The sequence below is a fragment of the Crotalus tigris genome, unplaced genomic scaffold, assembly GCF_016545835.1.
Source record: "Crotalus tigris isolate CLP2741 ecotype Arizona unplaced genomic scaffold, ASM1654583v1 scf7180000018292.409768, whole genome shotgun sequence".
Taxonomy (NCBI): Eukaryota; Metazoa; Chordata; class Lepidosauria; order Squamata; family Viperidae; genus Crotalus; species Crotalus tigris.
Window position 1 is genome coordinate 270264 of NW_024096926.1, and position 19337 is coordinate 289600.

The 19337-nt window shown below is 45.3% G+C and overlaps 1 protein-coding gene across 3 annotated transcripts in view; it reads right to left on the minus strand.

Annotated features, from left to right (window-relative positions):
• Positions 1–19337, minus strand: part of UBAP2 (ubiquitin associated protein 2) — a 130947-nt gene that overhangs the window by 35300 nt on the left and 76310 nt on the right. For all 3 annotated transcript variants that reach the window (XM_039349540.1, XM_039349541.1, XM_039349542.1), the window contains exons 12-19: positions 19054–19267; positions 16162–16433; positions 14479–14648; positions 12424–12637; positions 9457–9496; positions 8838–9015; positions 7163–7211; positions 4408–4588 (exon numbers count right to left, since the gene is read on the minus strand). In XM_039349540.1, coding sequence (XP_039205474.1) covers positions 4408–4588; positions 7163–7211; positions 8838–9015; positions 9457–9496; positions 12424–12637; positions 14479–14648; positions 16162–16433; positions 19054–19267 — 1318 coding nt within the window. The remainder of the gene's footprint in view (positions 1–4407; positions 4589–7162; positions 7212–8837; positions 9016–9456; positions 9497–12423; positions 12638–14478; positions 14649–16161; positions 16434–19053; positions 19268–19337) is intronic.

Below are 19337 nucleotides of genomic sequence, written 5' to 3' on the forward strand. Positions count from 1 at the left end.
AGTTTTTAAGAAGAGAGTGGACAGTCATTTGTCTGAAAAGGTATAGAGTCTCCCGCTTGAGAAGGGTTGGACTAGAAGACCTCCAAAGACCCTTCCAACTCTGTTACTGTTATTCTAAAGCAGCTGGGCAGATAGAGGGTTCCTCAAGAACCTATCCTTGTAAGGATTTATAGATAAAACTCTTTGAATCACACTTGGAAGAGAACTTGCAAGAATTCGCATTCTCATCCTTTCTTGTCTCATTGCACGCTAAACCAGTTGAAGCTTCTGGGTGGTTTTCCAGGGCAAACCCCATATAAAGTGCATTATAGTAGTCAAGCCCTGAGGTGACCGGGATATATTGTCAGAAAGACTTCCCAATTAAGGGAGGAGTACAACTGGCACATCAGATAAAGCTGTGCAAAGTCTTTCTTGGCCACAGCTGCCACCTGCTCAGGCAACAGCTGCAAATCCAGGAAGAACCCCACACTGTGCACCATTCATGAATGAAGAACCTTACAGGTAGTCCTCAAGTTACGACCACAATTGAGCCCAACACTTCTGTTGCTAAGTGAGAGAGAGCTGTTATGTGACTTTTGCCCTATTTCTTGCCACAGTTGTTAAGACAACCACTGCAACTGTTAAGTTAGTAACACGGTTGTTAAGTGAATCTGGCTTCCCCCATTGACTTTGCTTGTCAGAAGGTCCCCAAAAGGGACACTGCAGCCGTCATAAAGAGGAGTCCGCTGCCAAGCATCTGAATTTGGATCATGTGACCATAGGGAGGCTGCAAGAGTTCTAGGTGTGAAAAATAGCCCTAAGTCACATTTTCAGTGCTGTTGTAACTTTGAATGTTCACTAAATGAATGGTTGTTAAGTTGAGGACTACCTGTATTCCATCCAAGGTCAGAGATAGAATGTCCCCAGTCCTGGTTGCCCCAAACATCCAAAACCATTTGGTAGGTTTGAGTTGGAGATAGTTCCCCCCATTACAAAACTAGCAGAGTCTCCAAGCAGTGGGACCGAAACGTGACAGCTTCACCTAACTGGCCCGGAGGTCAAAATATATAATTAGATACCGAACCCCAAATAAGTGGATGACTTCACCCAATGGTTTCATGTCTGTGATGATTCTCAATCCTCCGGGTCATGGTTGTTTCAAAGGTGCTTTTTTTTCCCAAAAGGCAACTATACTTTCTTGGGTTTTTGTTCTTTGAAAACATTTCACTTCTCATCCAAGAAGCTTCTTCAGTTCTTGGATGAACTGTAGAAGCTTCTTGGATGAGAGGCAAAATGTTTTCAAAGAACAAAAACCAGGGAAGTCCAGTTGCCTTTTGGAAAAAAAGCACTTTTGGGCCAAAGATTTCACGTACATATTGAATAAGAAGGGGGGGGGGAGAGCAGATCCCTATACAATAGTGGCCAACATTATGGAAACCTTTTGGGAAAAGTGTACAGTAGAAATGCCACCTTTATTTAAGTTTCCACCCATTTTTCTTCTAATTTCTTTATAACTGTAGCCTTATTCGCTTTATAACACTATTTTACATCGCTTTCTGGGCGGGCAGTCAACTCTTTGCACCATTGCTTTAATTTTATTACGTTTTACAAGCTCACTAAATGAAAGAACACAAAAAACCCCCAACCAACTTCATAGCGATCACATAACACACTGACAAATGTCCTCTTCTCAGCTTCAATACATGACATCAATAACTGACTCCTACTGTGATCTCATTGACTCATTGCCAAAACAAGATGACACCTGATTGGCTCTCTAAACACTCGTGCTCATGGGCTATAAACAGATGAAGGAAAGCTACCTGATATCAACCTAAGCAAGTTGTGTTTCTTTTTCTGGTTATTTGGCTCTAACGTTTCATAGAATACAGTACAGATAATTGAACAAACTTTGTTGCATTACATTCTTGATTATCTTTCCATTGATATATAATTTTATGGTACTACTCCCCCCCAAAAAAGTGGTGTTATTAGCCATCAAACCTCAAAAATACACCTTTCCCAAAAGGTTTCCACAATTTTGGTCACTACTGTAGCACCCCACAGAGGAGCCTAGGGCAGTGATGGCGAACCTTTTAGACACCGAGTGCCCAAACCCTACCCCACCCCCCACTCTGCCCCAGCCCCACCCCATCCACTCTACTCCCACCCCGGCTGCCCGCAGGACCACCTACCATCTCCGTGGCCCGCCCCAGATTGCCCAGGTGGCCCTGCAGCGCCATGGTGGCCACACATTCCATCTGCGCCCTGCAGCAGCATCTGCATGCGACGGGGCACAAGGGTGGAGTCTATTGCCTGGATGACATGTCCTTGGCTGCGCTGCTCTGCGTGGGCCACACCCAGGGGTAACTCTCCTCTGGGGGGGGGCTGCTGGTGAAGAGGGGGCCAAAGGGGGAGGCGGGGCTGGGCAACGGTGCGCATGCCCCCAGAGAGGTCTCTGAGTGCCGCCTCTGGCACGCGTGCCATAGGTTCACCACCACTAGCCTAGGGAACAATCTCTCCATCACCCCCCCCCCCGCCCCCATCACTGACTGAATGCAGAGCCATCTCCAGTCCCAGCTCAGGGTATTATAATCACTCATATCAAATGCAACTGAGAAGTCAAGGAAGAGAAAGACAGGCACCCGCCTTTCCCAGCTCTGCCAAGGTCATTAACAAGCATGACCGAGGCTGTGTTGAGGGAACCTGAAATGGGATTGAAACAGAATTAAAATGTGTCTTAAGAGAAAACCCAAAGTAGAAAACCTCCTTGAAATTTAGACAGTTGAGAATACAAGGAATCCTCGACTTACGACCACAGGTGAGCCCAAACTTTCTGTCGCTAGGTGAGACAGCAAGTGAGTTTTGCCCCATTTTACAACCTTGCTTGCCACAGCTGTTAAGGGAATCAGTGCAGTTGTTAAATTAGTGACACGGTTGTTAAGCAGATCGGGCTTCCCTGTTGACTCTGGTTGTTAGGAAGTCACCAAAGGGGATCGCGTGGCCCCTGGGACGCTGCAACCGTTGTAAATAGGAGTCAGTTGACAAGCACCTGAATTTTGATCACGTGCCCCTGGGGACGCGGCAACGGTTGTAAGTATGAAAAACGGCCCTAAGTCATTTTTTTCCGGTGCCGTTGTATCTTTGAACTGTCAACTAAACGAATGGTTGTAAGTGAAGGACTGCCTGTACTGTATTAACTAAGCACGGTCAAAATCAAGTAGAGGCAGAAGGATTTTGCTGAAAAGCAAGTCCACCCTGTGAAAAGTGAAAAAAAAAAAAAACAGCAATTATTTCTGCAAAAGGCTGCCAGAACTTCCTATGCAAGGTAAAAAAATTTTTTTGCAAACCACCTTCTCTGCTTTGGATGACAGAGTTTATGCTGAAAAACCTCAAAACGACAACTTTCGTCAATCTTTGGGACAAACATCCCAAATCTCGGAATCTGAATTCAGTACTTCCTATCCAAGCAGGAAGCAACATCTTCTGAAAGAAATTGTGTACCGGAGGTTCTATCACCAATAACTTCTCTATTTCCATGATTAATTTTTCGAATAAATGGAAATAGTCTGGCACAGCGGTTCTCAACCTGTGGGTCGGGACCCCATTTGGGGTCGAACGACCGTTTCACGGGGGTCGCCAAACAACACAGTCCGCCATTTTTTCCCCCTTTTCCTTAGCTGTGCTACTCCCTTTTATTCTATTGGCTTTTGAAAGCGAATAGAATAAACTCTCTTGAATAGAGTCTAATTCTATTGGCTTTCCAAAGCCAATAGGAATTGTCCAGGCTGTCTCTGCCCTGCTGAGCCCGCCAAAAGTCCCATTCTGCAAACGGTGCTGCACCAGTTGAGTAGTCCTCGACTTACGACCGGTTGAGTAGTCCTCGACTTACGACCGGTGGGGGTCACGGCATTAAAAAGGTTGAGAACCACTGGTCTAGCACATGGGTAGGCAACCTGGGCTCTTTTATGACTCGTGGACTTCAACTCCCAGAATTCCTGAGCCAGCCATGCTGTGGGGAAAGGGAGAGGTTTCCAAGCTCAGCCCTGCTGGCTCAAGAATTCTGGGAGTTGAAGTCCATGAGTCATAAAAGAGCCCAGGTTGCCTACCCCTGGTCTACCAACAGAAGGGGGGATAATATGCATTCCATTCTGCTTTCTCACGTTTCTGAGGTTAGGCTTCTCATTGGTGCTTGTGGCTACTTAACCCTTACATGTAGGAATTTCAAAATATTTTCACACGTTAAAAAGCCAGGCAATTTTTATTTCGTAGGCCTTGTGCAAAGCATGCTTTTAAAAAAAGCCAGTCTTTTAGAAAAGGCATTCTTTCCCCCCCGCCCCCCCCCAAACGCTCAAGGTGTCTCATGGGCAGACCTGCAGGCTCAAATCCTCTCTTGTTATATCCATGCAACCTGTTAGGATTGCGAACCTGAAGACACTAAAGGAGCTGCCCGGCTGGTGGGAATTGGCAGAGAGACGCTGGTCGCAGTCAGGCCGAGGCTGTTGGTGGTGCTGGCCATGCTGGTGGCCGAAGAGGTGGTGGACATGGTTGCGGCAACCGAAAAAGAGTTGGAGGGCTGGAGTGCGGTGGCATTATCAACGCTGTTGTGCTGGAAAGGAAAAAAAAAAAAAAAAAGCAGAGGCATGAGGTTAAAACCGGAACAAAGGAGACTGCAGCAAAGGAAGCTTGTGAGCTTCATCAACAAATGACACAAGGGGGGGGGATCCTTGATATTCTCTGAGCTTGGTTGTTTTTTTGCAGACATTTCACAACCCAACTAGGTAACATCATCAAAAGATCGCAAAAGGGGATCACACGACCCCGGGACACTGCAACCGTCATGCCAGTTGCCAAGCATCCGAATTTTATGTGACGGTGGGTGTGCTGGACCAGTATGTAACCATATTGCCGGAGCATATATTTGAGAATTATTCCGTTCTTTGGAGTTTATATGTCTGAGAAGAGCAGGATTAAAGCAGATTATTTATTCCCCAGGAATCTCAAACAATAACTTACAGCCAAGAAGACTTCTTCTGATGAACATATCATAACCTTCTCCGTTCTTCTGGGGGAAGAATTAATGGCAGACTCACCCCATGGCTCTTTTTTTTTTATTATTGAGAATTTTTAAAAGTTTTTACAAATAACAAAAAAAAAACAATAACAAACAAAAAAAAACCAAAACCACCCTCACCCAACCCCTCCCAAACCACCCCCTCCATCCTCCCCCCCCCCGAGCTTCCCAGAGCTGAATATAGGCTTAATTAAAATTTTAAGAAACCTAAACAAATTTTAACAACTTATAAAATAGTTAATAATAAAATATATATGACATAAACATTAAAAAAAATACTTAAAAAGGAAAAAAAAAGAAGAAAGAAAGAAAGAAAGAAGAAAAGAAATAGGAAAAAGAAAAAAAAAAAGGAAAAAAGAGAAAACAATACCCCATGGCTCTTATGGGACACATCACCTCGTGTCTGTCTTCACAATGGCTTCTACATACACAAAGCCAGGAAGTACTGCAATAAACTTTGAAACCTCCCACTGACTTGATAAACTATATTACTCATAAGCCATCTCTTAAGAAGACAGCATTTAACCCTTTAAATGCTAAACATAACAACACAGTTCTCAAATATATGCTCTGGCAATATGGTTACATACTGGTCCAGCACAGTGGAGATACTGCAAATGTCGTTAAGTATGAAAAACAGTCCTAAGTCACTTTTTTAGTGTTGTTGTAACTTTGGACGGTCACTAAATGAACTATTGTAAGTTGAGGATGACCCATAGCTGTTTTTTCCATACAAGCATGTGAGGACTACCTACTCTCCAAGACTTACTCTTAACTTGTTCATATCTCAAGCTTCGCAGATATTATAAGCAAACTAATGGGAGATAAGACCAAAGTCTCTCCCAAATCATTGGAATGCTAAGCTGCTGTGCTAACCTAAACTTGACAATATTTTAGTACTATTTTTGCACATTTTAAAATAACACAATAGAACTATGTTTTAGTAACAAGAGGCTTTACCCTAAAGCAGAGGGGTCCAACCTTGGCAACTTTAGGACTTTAGGACAAAATTCCTCAGCCAGCATGGGCGGTAGAAGCCCACAGATCTTAAAAGTTGTCAAAGTTGAATACCTGTGCCTAAAAGACGCTGCAAAGACATACATTTTCTGTGAAATTAAACAGGATAAAGGTAGTCCTCGGCTTATGCCCACAATTGAGCCCAAAATTTCTGTTGCTAAGTGAAACATTTGTTAAGTGAATTTTGCCCCATTTTATAATCTTTCTTGTCACAATTGTTAAATGAATCATTGCCATTGTCAAGTTAGTCATACGGTTGTTAAGTGAATCTGTCTTCCCCATTGACTTAATAATAATAATAATAATAATAATAATAATAATAATAAAGTTGGAAGGGACCTTGGAGGTCATCTAGTCCAACCCTCTGCACAGGCAGGAAACCCTATACCATTTCAGACAGATGGCTGTCCAGTCTCTTCTTAAAAACTTCCAGTGTTGGAGCATTCACCGCTTCTGGAGGCAGGTTGTTCCACTGATTAATTGTTCTAACTGTCAGGAAGTTTCTCCTTAGTTCTTGGTTGCTTCTCTCCTTGATTAGTTTCCATCCGTTGCTTCTTGTTCTGCCTTCAGGCGCTTTGGAGAATAGCTTGACTCCCTCTTCTTTGTGGCAACCCCTGAGATATTGGAACACTGCTATCATGTCCCTCTTCGTCCTTCTCTTCATTAAACCCGACATACCCAATTCCAGCAACCATTCCTTATGTATTTTAGCCTCCAGTCCCCTAATCATCTTTGTTGCTCTTCTCTGTACTCTTTCTAGAGTCTCAACATCTTTTTTACATCGTGGTGACCAAAACTGGATGCAGTATTCCAAGTGTAGCCTTACCAAGGCATTGTAAAGTGGTATTAATACTTTGCATGTTACAAAGTTGCAAAAGGGGATCACATGACCCCGGTACACTGCAACCATCATGAATATGAGTCAGTTGTCATGCATCCGAATGTAAACCATGTGACCATGGGGATGCTGCAACGGTCGTAAGCGTGAGAAATGGTCATGTCCCTTTTTTCAGTGCCGTTCTAATTTTGAACAGTCACTAAACGGAACTGTTATAAGTCAACGACTACCTTTGACTTATCAAGAGGACTCACCGTATGTGATGAGGCAGAAGATAGGCTGCTTGGATGATCTGAGAGAGAACTGAACAGAAACCAAAAAACAACCAGTTATTTTATATTCAGTCAATCCTTATCTAAGCCTCTCATAAAACATTCCAGTCTCTGGTCTCCCTCAAAGTCAACAATCCTACAGAGAGTGTTAATTCAAGAGGTTGAGAAGAAACCATTAAGAAAACCAAAGATTTATGGGTTCAGTATTGCTGGTCCCAGACCTCCAAAGAATGAATGAATGAAGTTATTTTATACCCCACCTTTTATTTTTAACATTATTATTATTATTATGATCGTCATCATCTCAAGGTGTTGATCATATTGTCTTCCACCAGCTATTTTCCTCACAACAACAATCCTGCAAAGTGGATTCAGCCAAGAGCAAATAACTGGCTCAAAGTCATGCAGTCAGGTTTCATGACTTATGTAGGACTATAACTCACAGCCTCCTGGTGATTGGCCCAAAGACACTCAGCTGGCCTTCATACGTAAGTTGAGAGTAGAACTCACCATCTCCTCAGGGATTGGCCCAAAGTCACCCAGCTGGCTTTCACGCCTAAGGCGGGCCTAGAACTCGCCATCTCCTCAGGGATTGAGCCAGTCACCCAGCCAGCTTTCATGACTAAGGTGGGACTAGAACTCACTGTCTTCTGGTGATTGGGCCAAAGTCATCCAGATGGCTTTTATTGCTAAGACAGGAATAGAAGTCATTGTCTCTTGATAACTGGCCCCAAAGTTCCTCAGCTGGCTTTCATGTCTAAGGCAGGACTAGAACTTACAGTCTCCTAGTGACTGGCCTGAAGTCATCCAACTGCTTTAGTTGTCAGAATTTCCCTAGCCAAATGGCACTTCCAGTTACTGGGGATTCTGGGTGCCCCTAGGCTGAAGAAGCTGCTAAGATCATCTTCTTCCTTGTTCTTCTCACCAGGGCCAGCCCAGCCCAAAAAAGAAGGCAATTCTGATTCATTCCTCATCCTGAGTCTTAGCAGGATGGAACACTTAACAATGAAATAAGCTAACTTATCAAGATCTTCATGACACTCTCTGCTCCATAGCTAATGATGTGATGGAATGTGGCCTGGATTCTCGGAAGGAGGAGCAAGAGACAATGCAGTTTAGATAATTTTTGTGAGAGAAAGAAGCTAAAGATGGCTCTTCCCTAATTTCCCAGACTATTTGCCTTATGGGGGGTGCAGCATGCTTTAGTTTGGCAAGATGCTGTCTACAGGTGAGGAACAATAACCACAATGTGTAGTTCTAGGAATAAGCACACTGTGTAGTTCTTGGTTTTTGAGAGCTCCTTCCTTCCTTCCTTCCTTCCTTCCTTCCTTCCTTCCTTCCTTCTTTCCTTCCTTCCTTCCTTCCTTCCTTCCCCTTCCCTTTCCTTCCCTTTCTTCAGATCTCCAGAAACGAGAGACTGCATTCCAGAGCACCAAGAGACAATGCAGTTTATGTGAGAGAAAGAGGTTGAAGACGGCTCTCGCTAATACTTCTCAAGGTATATGTACTAGATGCTTTAATTTGGCAAGATTCTGTCTACAGCTGAGGAACAATAAAGGAATCTGCTAGGAATAATCACAACGTGTATTTCTTAGGTTTTTGAAGCCCGACGACTGCTCACAAAACCTCCCCCCCCACCCCCAATCTTCTACCGTACCTGCTTAACTGAGAGAGGGAGTTGTTGGCCAAGTCACTTGATGGAAGTGCTGCCGTGTGAGAAGGTGCTGAAGGCAGAAGCAAAGAGGTGGATGCCGTGGTGCTCGGCAACGAAGGACCTTTGGCGGGTAGTGATGGAGGAGAGGTTTCCAGCTTTGACGTGGGAACGGTCGAAGTAGCTGCAAAGTTGGGAAATGGTATTCAGAGAAGGGCTGAAGCTGCCCCAACAGGACCATGGAGTGAATTTTGTTTGGGCAGCAGAAACAGGTGGGGAAAGAAAAATAGAAATATATCCAATAATTTTTGCCAATAAGAACTTTTTTTTTTTTTTTAAGAAGATGTGTTTCTGCTATAGGATTCCATCTCATACCCTGAAAAAGTCAGCTTCAGGCAGTCTTCACAATGAGCTTTTAATATTTTTAAAGTAATGCAACTAGGTGTTGAGGAAAAAATAAGTAAATGGATACATGGAACTGTAATGTATTGAGGAGTGGGGAGGGATTTGGGCAGCAAATCAGCCCACTTGTTTGGCAATACAAGGAAAAAAACACAGGGATGGATGACATGCAGAAGCCATTAAAAACTTTTAAGTGCAGAGAGCTAAGATTTCATCTACTTACTGTCAAGAGCTGGCTGCATTCGAACACCGTTGTGTCCATTCTGAAAGTCAAAGAAAGGAATTAGCGGCATTTTTAACCCAGAACTAAAGCAAAAAATACAAATACATCCTCATATGTTCAATGTTAATTCCCTTCCAAAAGTTTAATTACCATTTTAGCTAATGTACAGGTCCTCGATTTATAACTGGTCACTTAGCAACCATTCAATGTTACAATGCACTGATGGGAGGGAATTATGACCTGGGTTTGAAGTTCTGATGGTCAGGGTGACCCCCCCCCTCCCCATGGTCACATGACCACATTTCAGGTGCTCAGCAACCGGGCATTTCCTACATCTTACAATCATGTAATGGTGTTTTATGATGGTTGAGCTGGAAAGCAGCCATTTATTTCTGTCTTTTTAGCAAAACCGTCCCTTAGTGAATATGGAGTGACTTAATGACTGCAGTATTTGCTTAACCATCATTGCAAAACAAGCTTTAACAACCCTCTTGACAACCATCACAATTTACGATCGTACTGGGAGGCTCCACTGTGGTCATTAACTTGAGGATCTGCTTGACAACTGTCACAATTTACTAGTGTAAATGACAACCAGCTTGACAACAGTTTACGACTGCAATGGGCAGGCCCCATTACGGTGGTAACTCAAGGACCACCATTAAAAATTAATCGCCAGGGTATAAAATATGGAGATTTTCTCCTATTCTCCAGAGTTTTAAAACTTGATTGACGCGCAAGATGGGGAGATCCGATTTGATCCATTACAAACAAAATACCTTAACAACACAGAAAACAATTGTGGGCATGAAGGTGGCTGCCAATTTAGATTCAGGAAAGGATTATCCGTAGCTCTTTCTCCCCAAATCTGAGAACTAATTACACAATTAAAGGTCAAGAACCTAAATACCAACTGCTAAGAATTACGGTGGGAAAAGCCCTAAATTCCTGCCTTGCCTGTCAAGTTTCTCCTCGGCATGTGGAAAAACAAAATAAATCAAAATAGATTTGATAGATTAAGTGCCATTAAGGCAGAATTGACTCTAAATCAGTGGTTCTCAACCTTTTTAATGCCGCGACCCCCAATTGGTCGTAAGTCAAGGACTAAACCGGTCATAAGTCGAGGACTAAACCGGTTATAAGTCAAGGACTACCCAAGCGGTGATAAGTCGAGGACTTTGCCTGCCCGGGAGCGCTGCGCATGCGAGGTGCCGCCCCCCTCTGCCGGCCGAGGTGTAGCTGGCAAGCAGCAGAGACGGAGCAGGCCGACCACCGGCTGGGCCACCAGCTGGCCCAGCCCAAGGGAGGTAAGGCATCCGCCGGAAAAGGGGAAAAAAATGGCGGACAGCCTTGCTTGGCGACCCCCGTGAAATGGTTGATCGACCCCAAATGGGGTCACGACCCATAGGTTGAGAACCGCTGCTTTAAATGATTGCATGGATAGATTCTGCCTGAACATATTATTATTTTGGAGGGTACAAATCAATCAAGCACTTAAATTGGGGCCTTCACTGCAGCCCAACTGTTTGTTTATTGGGCAGGAGCATTTTTGACTGCTTGGCTGCTGATAATTAATCCTAGAAGGAAAATGCATCCTCCAGCATCTTTTATTATTATCAGAGCTCTCCTGGGTGGGCTTCTGGGCTGCCACACCCTCATGAGCCAGGAAGGGAAAGAGACTGCACTCAGTGGTTTAGAACTGAGTATTTGATTGGTTAATTTGCCAAGGATGCCAAAGATGCATCATTTTTCTGCAGGTTTATTTTGAAACTCATGGTATTCATATGTAAAAGCGGCATGGTGGCCTAGTGGTGAAGACCCTCGCCTCCCACTCAGAAGGCTGAGAGTTCAATCTAGGTAGCAGCAAATGTCTCTCTCCTAAATACACACACACACACACACACACACACACACACACACACACACACGTAAGTCTTTAGTTATTCGGGTTTTCTCCTGCGTCAAATTGGAAGTGTCTTGGCGACGTTTCGACAAAGTCTCATTCGTCATCTCCAGCCTGGTGTTTTCGGCTTCGTGCTTCTAGGAGCACAAAGCCGAAAACACCAGCCTGAAGATGACAAATGAGACTTCGTCGAAACGTCGCCAAGACACTTCCAATTTGACGCAGGAGAAAACCCGAATAACTAAAGACCTACATACAAACACCTGCGAAAACCTCAGAAAACATATATAAATATAAACATAAATATATATGACTCTACCCAGGATTCATGTTTTAATGAGATTAGAAGCATATATGTATGTATGTATGTATACACACACACACACACACACACACACACATATACTAGTTAGTCTCCCACTAACTCTTTGTCAGTCACAAAACCTTTTGGGAGCTTGGCCGTTTTTGCGCTCTGCTCATGGAGCGAGTTACCGGTCTGCCCGCCTCAATTGGCCATATTGTTTCTAGCTGTCCTGCACCAGTCTGTGTGTTCTTAAACTCAGGGATCATTTCCTCCTTTATGGTTGCTCTCTTTGTCTGCCTGGTTCGTGTCCGAGTGCCTGTTGCTGTGGGTTGGTTCCCTGATGCCTCCTGTCCTATGGCCACCCCTCCTTTGGGCTGCGCCCTGTCCCCCCCTCTGCACAGGATGCACTGGGGATTCCTTCCTTTCGGCAGTTGTAGTTCTTTGTCGCATGGGCCAGCCAATCCGATCCTGCATGGCCGGCGCTCGTTGCCTTCGTCGCAAGTTGTTACGTTGCTCCTCCCACTCCCTTAATGCCTGATAAGTAGGCAGTAGATCTATGTGGCGACTGATCGAGTGTCCGTCAGATAGCCAGGCCTCCTTAAGTAGTCGGCTGCCCTTGGTGGTAGCCTCCGCAAGGTCATATGGTTGCAGCTGGCCAAATGTGCCCATAGTTGTGAACGATGGCCAGCTCATGCTCGTGAATCCTGGTCTTGTGAAGCGGTACATAAGTGCTATTGCTAACTGCTATTGCTATACTCACCATGACCGCCACCGAGACAGGTTCTGATGGAGGCACCGAACTTTGGTATGTCATCCTGTTATGCGGAGAGGCAGGGTCGTAAGAGGAGGAGGAGGAGGCCGTTACAAGGCTAGTGCTCTGGACAGAGCAGGTCAGGCTGGATGTGATGACAGGGGTGGAGTAGGCGGACTCCTGCACTGTATTGGACATTGGCAAAGAGGTATTCAAAGGTTCACTGGAAAAGTAAAAGCCATGTATTGTCTTGGTCAAGGTTTATTCAGGATTCACTAGGCAGCTCACCAGCTATGCTAAGCGGGACACCCAGCCGGGAATACAGGCAGTCCTCAACTTACAACAGTTCATTTATTGGCCATTCAAAGTTACAGCGGCATCGAAAAAAGTGACTTAGGACCACTTTTTCACACTTACAACCACTGCAGCATCCCCACGGCCACGTGATTTACATTCAGATGCTTGGAAACTGACTCGTATTTACGACGGTTGCAGTGTCCCGGGGTCATGTGATCCCCTTTTGTGACCTTGTGACATGCAAAGTCAATGGGGAAGCCAGATTCGCTAAAACAACCGTGCGACTGAGTTTGACAACTGCAGTGATTTCATTTAACAACCGTGAAAAGAAAGGTGGTAAAAATGGGGCAAATTTCACCTAGCAAATATTTCGCTTAGCAACAGAAATGTTGGGCTCAAATGTGGTCGTTAAGCTGAGGACCACCTGTACATTAACAGGGGGAAAAAGAATAATTGACAAACATTTCTACAACCTAAAGATCAAGCGGCCTTACAGGAAGTTCAAGTCCTGCCAGAGCTGAGGCAGAGTCAAGATCTCAAGGAAACTCGGCCATTTATTTATTGAATTTATATCCTGCCCTTTTCACGGATAAGGTGATTCCGGAGGGCATATAAATTTAATTAATAAATAAACGTTTAGTTGTTAACCATGTTCTTTCTCTGTGGCTATGCCATGTTCAACATCACATTCAGAACATGAAACAAAGTTACACAGAAGTGAAAATAGGTATACAGGTAGTCCTTGACTTAACGACAGTTCGTTTAATGACCGTTCAAAGTTACAAGAGCACTGAAAAAAGCAACTTTTGACCGTTTTTCGCATTTGTGAATGTTGTGGCATCCCCAGTGTCACATGATTTACATTTGGATGCATGACAACTGACTCACATTTATGACGGGTCACAGCGTCCTAGAGTCACGTGATCCTCTTTTTTTGCAACCTTCTGACAAGCAAAGTCAATGGGGATTTGCTTAGCAACCATGCGACTGACTTAACAACAGTGGCAAGAAAGGTCGTAAAATGGGGCAAAGCTCACTTAACAACAAATATTTGGGGGTCAACTGTGGTCGCAATTCAAGGACTACCTGTATTTTTTATGATGGTTCTTCCCGTGTACATTTTCCACTGGGATTGCAATGAACATGTTTATTTGGTGGATTCTCAAGGCTCGGGAGAGTTACAAGTTGTGGAACTGAAAAGGTCTCATTAGAATCAGAGGAGGATTGGTTAACTCCAGATCTATTAGCCAAGATGGTTTACCCATCATCTAGGTTAAGGGCAATGCAGAGATTAGGGACAAGGGAGGCCTTCTTCCATTCAACAACCCCTGTTTTATGAGCTTCCTAAAAACCTCTGGCTGATCATGCTGACTGCTTGGCAGACATCTGATTACCCAACTAAGTAACACCATCAGTATTAGGAAACTGTTTTCCTCTGCTGCTTTCTTCTTCCCAATCTGTCAGCTTGGGTAAGTCATGCTTGAAGCCAGCATCATCCAAGAGGAAATGGAACTGGATGTCCCCAAAACTTCTGAGGTTCTTAACCTTCCTGCTATCCTGACTTCCTAGGTAGGTCATTCCAGGAACTAAGAGGGAAGCTTCAGCCTTACGTTTCTGCTTCTCAAATCATCCGGTTTCAAATAGGCTCTGTGTCAGAGCCCAGGAGAGGTCATCCTAACACCACCACTGCTCAAATGACCTCATCTGATGAGGACACTGGTCTCTCCTTGTCACCCCCACCCCATCCTTAGACAGAAATACACTTACTTTACAGGCTGGGTGTACAGGATATTGTTGGGTGCCGGGCTGCTTTCATAGCTTGAAGCAGATCCAAACTCTGAAACTGCAGGTTCCAGCCCAAATTCAAGTGCCCCAAATTGCACGTTTAGCCCCGAAACGTCAGTCGACCCAGGCATTTCCACCGCAGAAGAAGGGATCTGAAAAAAAGTCACATAGCAGATTGTAATCAGGAATGCCAGCTGGGAAAAGGAACGTTTCTCATTTTCTGTTTAATGCATTTATCATCTGTCCTTGGAAAGGATCTGTCAGACCTGCCTCAACTTGGGTCTTCTAAATCAGGGGTCCCCCAACCCCAGGTCCATGGACCAGCAGCTTTCCCCCCTAATAAAGAACAGGGTATCTTTAAATCATTGTCCCTTTGGGCAACCTTAGGGACACTCAGATAATCCAGTAAAATGGGATAGATAACCGAGGTGGCGCAGCAGTTAGAGTGCAGTACTGCAGGCCACTTTAGCTGACTGTGTTCAGCAGGTCAGCGGTTCAAATCTCACCAGCTCAAGGTTGACTCAGCCTTCCATCCTTCCGGGGTAGATAAAATGAGGACCCAGATTGCTGGGGGCAGTGTGTGTGTGTGTGTGTGTGTGTGTGTGTGTGTGTATGTGTGTGTGTGTGTGTGTGTATATATATATATATACACGCCGCTTAGAGAGTGCTTGCACTTAAAGCGGTATATAAGTCTCATAAATAAATAAATAAATAGTCAGGCTTGTCTCCCCTTGAGTAGTTAGGAAAGAAAAATCCTCGACTCCATTTTTGAAACGAAAGGTCAAGTGGTTACCACCTAAGTCAGACATGTCAAACACAAGGCCCGGGGGCCGGATGCGGCTCGCAAAGTGGTTTCATGTGGCCCACAAAGCCATCCTGGAAACAGTGAGGGAACGGCCCCCTCTGCCTTGCCCTGGCTCAGGCCGGCCGGGAGCCAATGTACAATTTTTGTGGTGGCCATCTATGCTGAAACACATTCAGTCTTAGCTCCACAAGGTCGTCTAGAAACAGCGAGGAACCAGCCCCTGCCGCGTCAGCTCCGCTTCCTGGGTGCATGCTGGGAAGGTGTCACTCTTTGTGAGGAATGAAGGAATGGACCATGCCTTGGTGCTTGCCCCGGTCCCACCCCCTTCTGCCAGAGACCCTCAGATCTGTCCCACTCCTGCCCAGGCCCCCACAGGCACCCTTGACGCGAATGATGTAAAGCTGGCCATGCCCACCCAGTAGGCCACACCCACTCCATCCACGCCCACCCAGTAGGCCACACCCCCCCGAGGGCAACCGCAATGCTGATGCGGCCCTCAATGAAATTGAGTTTGACACCCCTGGCCTAAGCAAAGCTGGAACTGAATATTTCCGTGTAAAACCTGTGTTTTTCCCTCTTCCCTGCCCTCCCCCTTGACCGGTCTGTCATTGTCCAATGACATTCAAATTACATCTTTTGGGAACGTCTTTTGAGGTTTGGCACCTCTTTGGGGGAATTCCACATTCCGTACTCACGGCCCAGTCCTCAAATCAGCCTGCATTTTACGGCAGGATGCCAATGAAGTGACGAGTGCTGAAGATGGCGGACCTGGCACAGGCTCTCTTCATTTGCGTCCAGCTCAACCGCTTATCAGAAGAAACTCCATTACTATCTCTTGACTGCTTGCGCAAATTACTCACTTTTGAAACGGGGGGCGTTCTCCGTTTAGGCGGCTTGTTCGGCTTCTGCTGCGTCGGATGGGCTGGCACCCCTTGACTTTCAGGAGAAACGTTGGAGAGGGGCAAGGTTTTGCTGCCAGCCGCACAGCTGTCCACGGGCAAGGGCTCCCGGACTTTCTGGGGAGCAAAATATTCCAATCCAGGTGGTGGGGCAGAGGCTGCCGGCGGAGGTTGCTGCTGCCGCTGGGTCAGCTGACTTAGGACCGGCGACGGCTCAGGCTGGGATTTGAAGTCTGGGCAGGGTTCGCGAGAAAAGGAAAACACGGAAAACCATCACCAACCCTCACGTGAACAGCACCTGAAAGAGCAGGGGTGGGGGACGACGGCCCTTTCATGACTTGTGTGGACTTCAACTCCCAGCATTCCTGAGCCAGCATGGCTCAGCAAAACATGGCTGGCTCAAGGGTTTTGGTAGCTGAAGTCCACAAGTCGTAAAAGTGACCATCCATTCCCCACCCCTGCCTTAGGGAAACAAAGGCAGTAAGCAACCTTCTTGTGCATGGCACCTGCACCTAGGAACATGGTATGTTAAGTGCTGTTTGACCAGAGTCCACAGGATTGTCTGGGATGCTACGCATCCTCTTCACGGCCTGTTTTCCTTGTTACCTGCTGGGAGGAGGGGGGGGGGCTTCGTGGTACCTGAAGGAGAACATCCAGATTCAGTCACAGTTTTGTTCCACATAGCATCAACCTCGTGAACCCTAAAGCTTCCTCTTTCCACTATGTGTTCAAAATGGACAGTGATTAATGTTTATATATTTATACATGTATGGATGGACACCTTCGGAGCCTGAATCTGCTGAGGAAGATGAGCTGGAACTGGAGCCGAGAGAGGCACCGTTGGCTTGGAGGAATATGGGGAGGAGCAGGCTGAGGTAGGCCTGGGCTTTCAAGATTGGGACAGCTTGAAGGCAAGGAGGAACAGGGGCAGGATGAACATGAGAGACAGAGATCAGGCAATGAGCAAAGGCCACCCCATCCTGATCCTAGAGCAGTGGTTCTCAACTTTTTTAATGCCGCAACCCCCAACCGGTCGTAAGTCGAGGACTACTCAACTGGTGCAGCACCGTTTGCAGAATGGGACTTTTGGCGGGCTCAGCAGGGCAGAGACAGCCTGGACAATTCCTATTGGCTTTTGAAAGCCAATAGAATTAGACTCTATTCAAGAGAGTCTATTCTATTGGCTTTCAAAAGCCAATAGAATAAAAGGGAGTAGCACAGCTAAGGAAAAGGGGAAAAAAATGGCGGACTGCGTTGTTTGGCGACCCCCGTGAAATGGTCGTTCGACCCCAAATGGGGTCCCGACCCACAGGTTGAGAACCACTGTCCTAGAGCATGGAGAATGGAGAGGAGGGAACAGGAGAGCGCCCCGCCCCTCTCCACAAGGCACATCTGGGGACTGAGACTTAAGGAGACGCTGTGGGGAGGGGCATTTGCCGGGAACAAAAGCTGAATTATTGAAGGTGTGTTGTGTGTGTTGGGGGGTACTTGTTCTGGGACTTGCCCGAAACATGGGAGCATTTGAGGAACATTTGGAGCAATAAAGGGGTGGCTTGAACTGCCAGCTGACTGTGTTGCCTCTGTGCTGTGCCCTGGGTCATCACAAAAGGTGCGGGTGCTTGTGTGTGTGTATATATAACGTGTTTATATGTATATTATGTATGGGTATGGGTAGATACAGTATATACAGGTAGTCCTTGAATTACAACAGTTCATTTAGCGGCCACTCAAAGTTTCAACGGCACAGAAGAAAGTGACTTTTTACATTTATGACACTGCAACCATCATAAATACGAGGTGAATCTGGATGTTTTGCTTTGGATACCATGAAGCCTCCTCCCAGAAGGCAACAAGGAAAACAGGTCATGAAGAGGAGCGTGTTTTTTTAATGGATTTATTACATGATCAGTCTTTTATTTTTTTAAATGGGGTAAGACACGTGGAGTCACTTATGTATGAATTGGGCAGCCATATAAACTCAATAATAATTAATAATAATAATCAGAGTAGAATAGAAAAAGCCCTACAGTAGCCCCATGGTGAGATAGGGGACATATGCATTTAATGATCATAATAATCACAACAACAACAATTCATTACCAGGTGATGCACGGATTGAAGAGAAACAGCTAGAAAAATTAACGAAATATCACAATTTGAAAGTTGAAGCTGAACGATTGTGGAGGAAAGAAATCAAAGGTTGTGCCAACAGTAGTTAAGAAGAGCCGAGGTGGCGCAGCACTTAGAGTGCAGTACTGCAGGCCACTTTAGCTGACTGTGTTCAGCAGGTCAGCGGTTCAAATCTCACCGGCTCAAGGTTGACTCAGCCTTCCATCCTTCCGGGGTAGTAAAATGAGGACCCAGATTGTTGGGGGCAATGTATATATATATACACATTGCTTACTGGTGTACACTGCTTAGAGTGTGCTTGCACTTAAAGTGGTATACAAGTCTCATAAATAAATAAATAAATAAATAATAGGAGCCTGTGGACCAACATCCAAAGGGCTGCCTAGATACGTGGAAATCCTGAACTTATTAGACCTGAATATTCAGACTTTGCAAAAACCACCCTACCTGGAACTGCCTAAATATTCAGACGTTACTTAACAGCTCCTAGGTCCTTGGGTAGGATTTGAACTGTGAAGTTTTTACCAGTCTCAGAATGTGAATTGAATTGAAGATTAACCATTATAAATCCATAACAATACACTGTGGGATCTGAAAACCCCAAAGGAATGCTTCGTCAGACGACGTTACATTATGTTCCAACAAAATGTGCGGTTAAAAAAAAAAAAACATTTGGAGGCACGGGTGTTCCATTAACTTGCTTTGATAAGACTGAACGCTTACCAAAATGGCTGAGGATTGACGGCTGTGAAGTCGAAGGTTTGACATCCCAGGATGAGGTTGGCGTTGTGGACACTGGAGAGGTTGTGTTGAGAGGACCCTGTGAGGCGAACTGGCCCAAACCTGGAGATTTCAGAGGCTCCAAAATCTGAGAACCAGTGGAGTTGGCTAACTTTGAAGAGCTGAGTTCTCTGATTCCAGAACTGAGCACTGAAGACTAGAAAAAAAAAAAAAAAAAGAAAGCAGCAAATGTCAGACGCCGAATAACATCCACACTGCCCGTATTA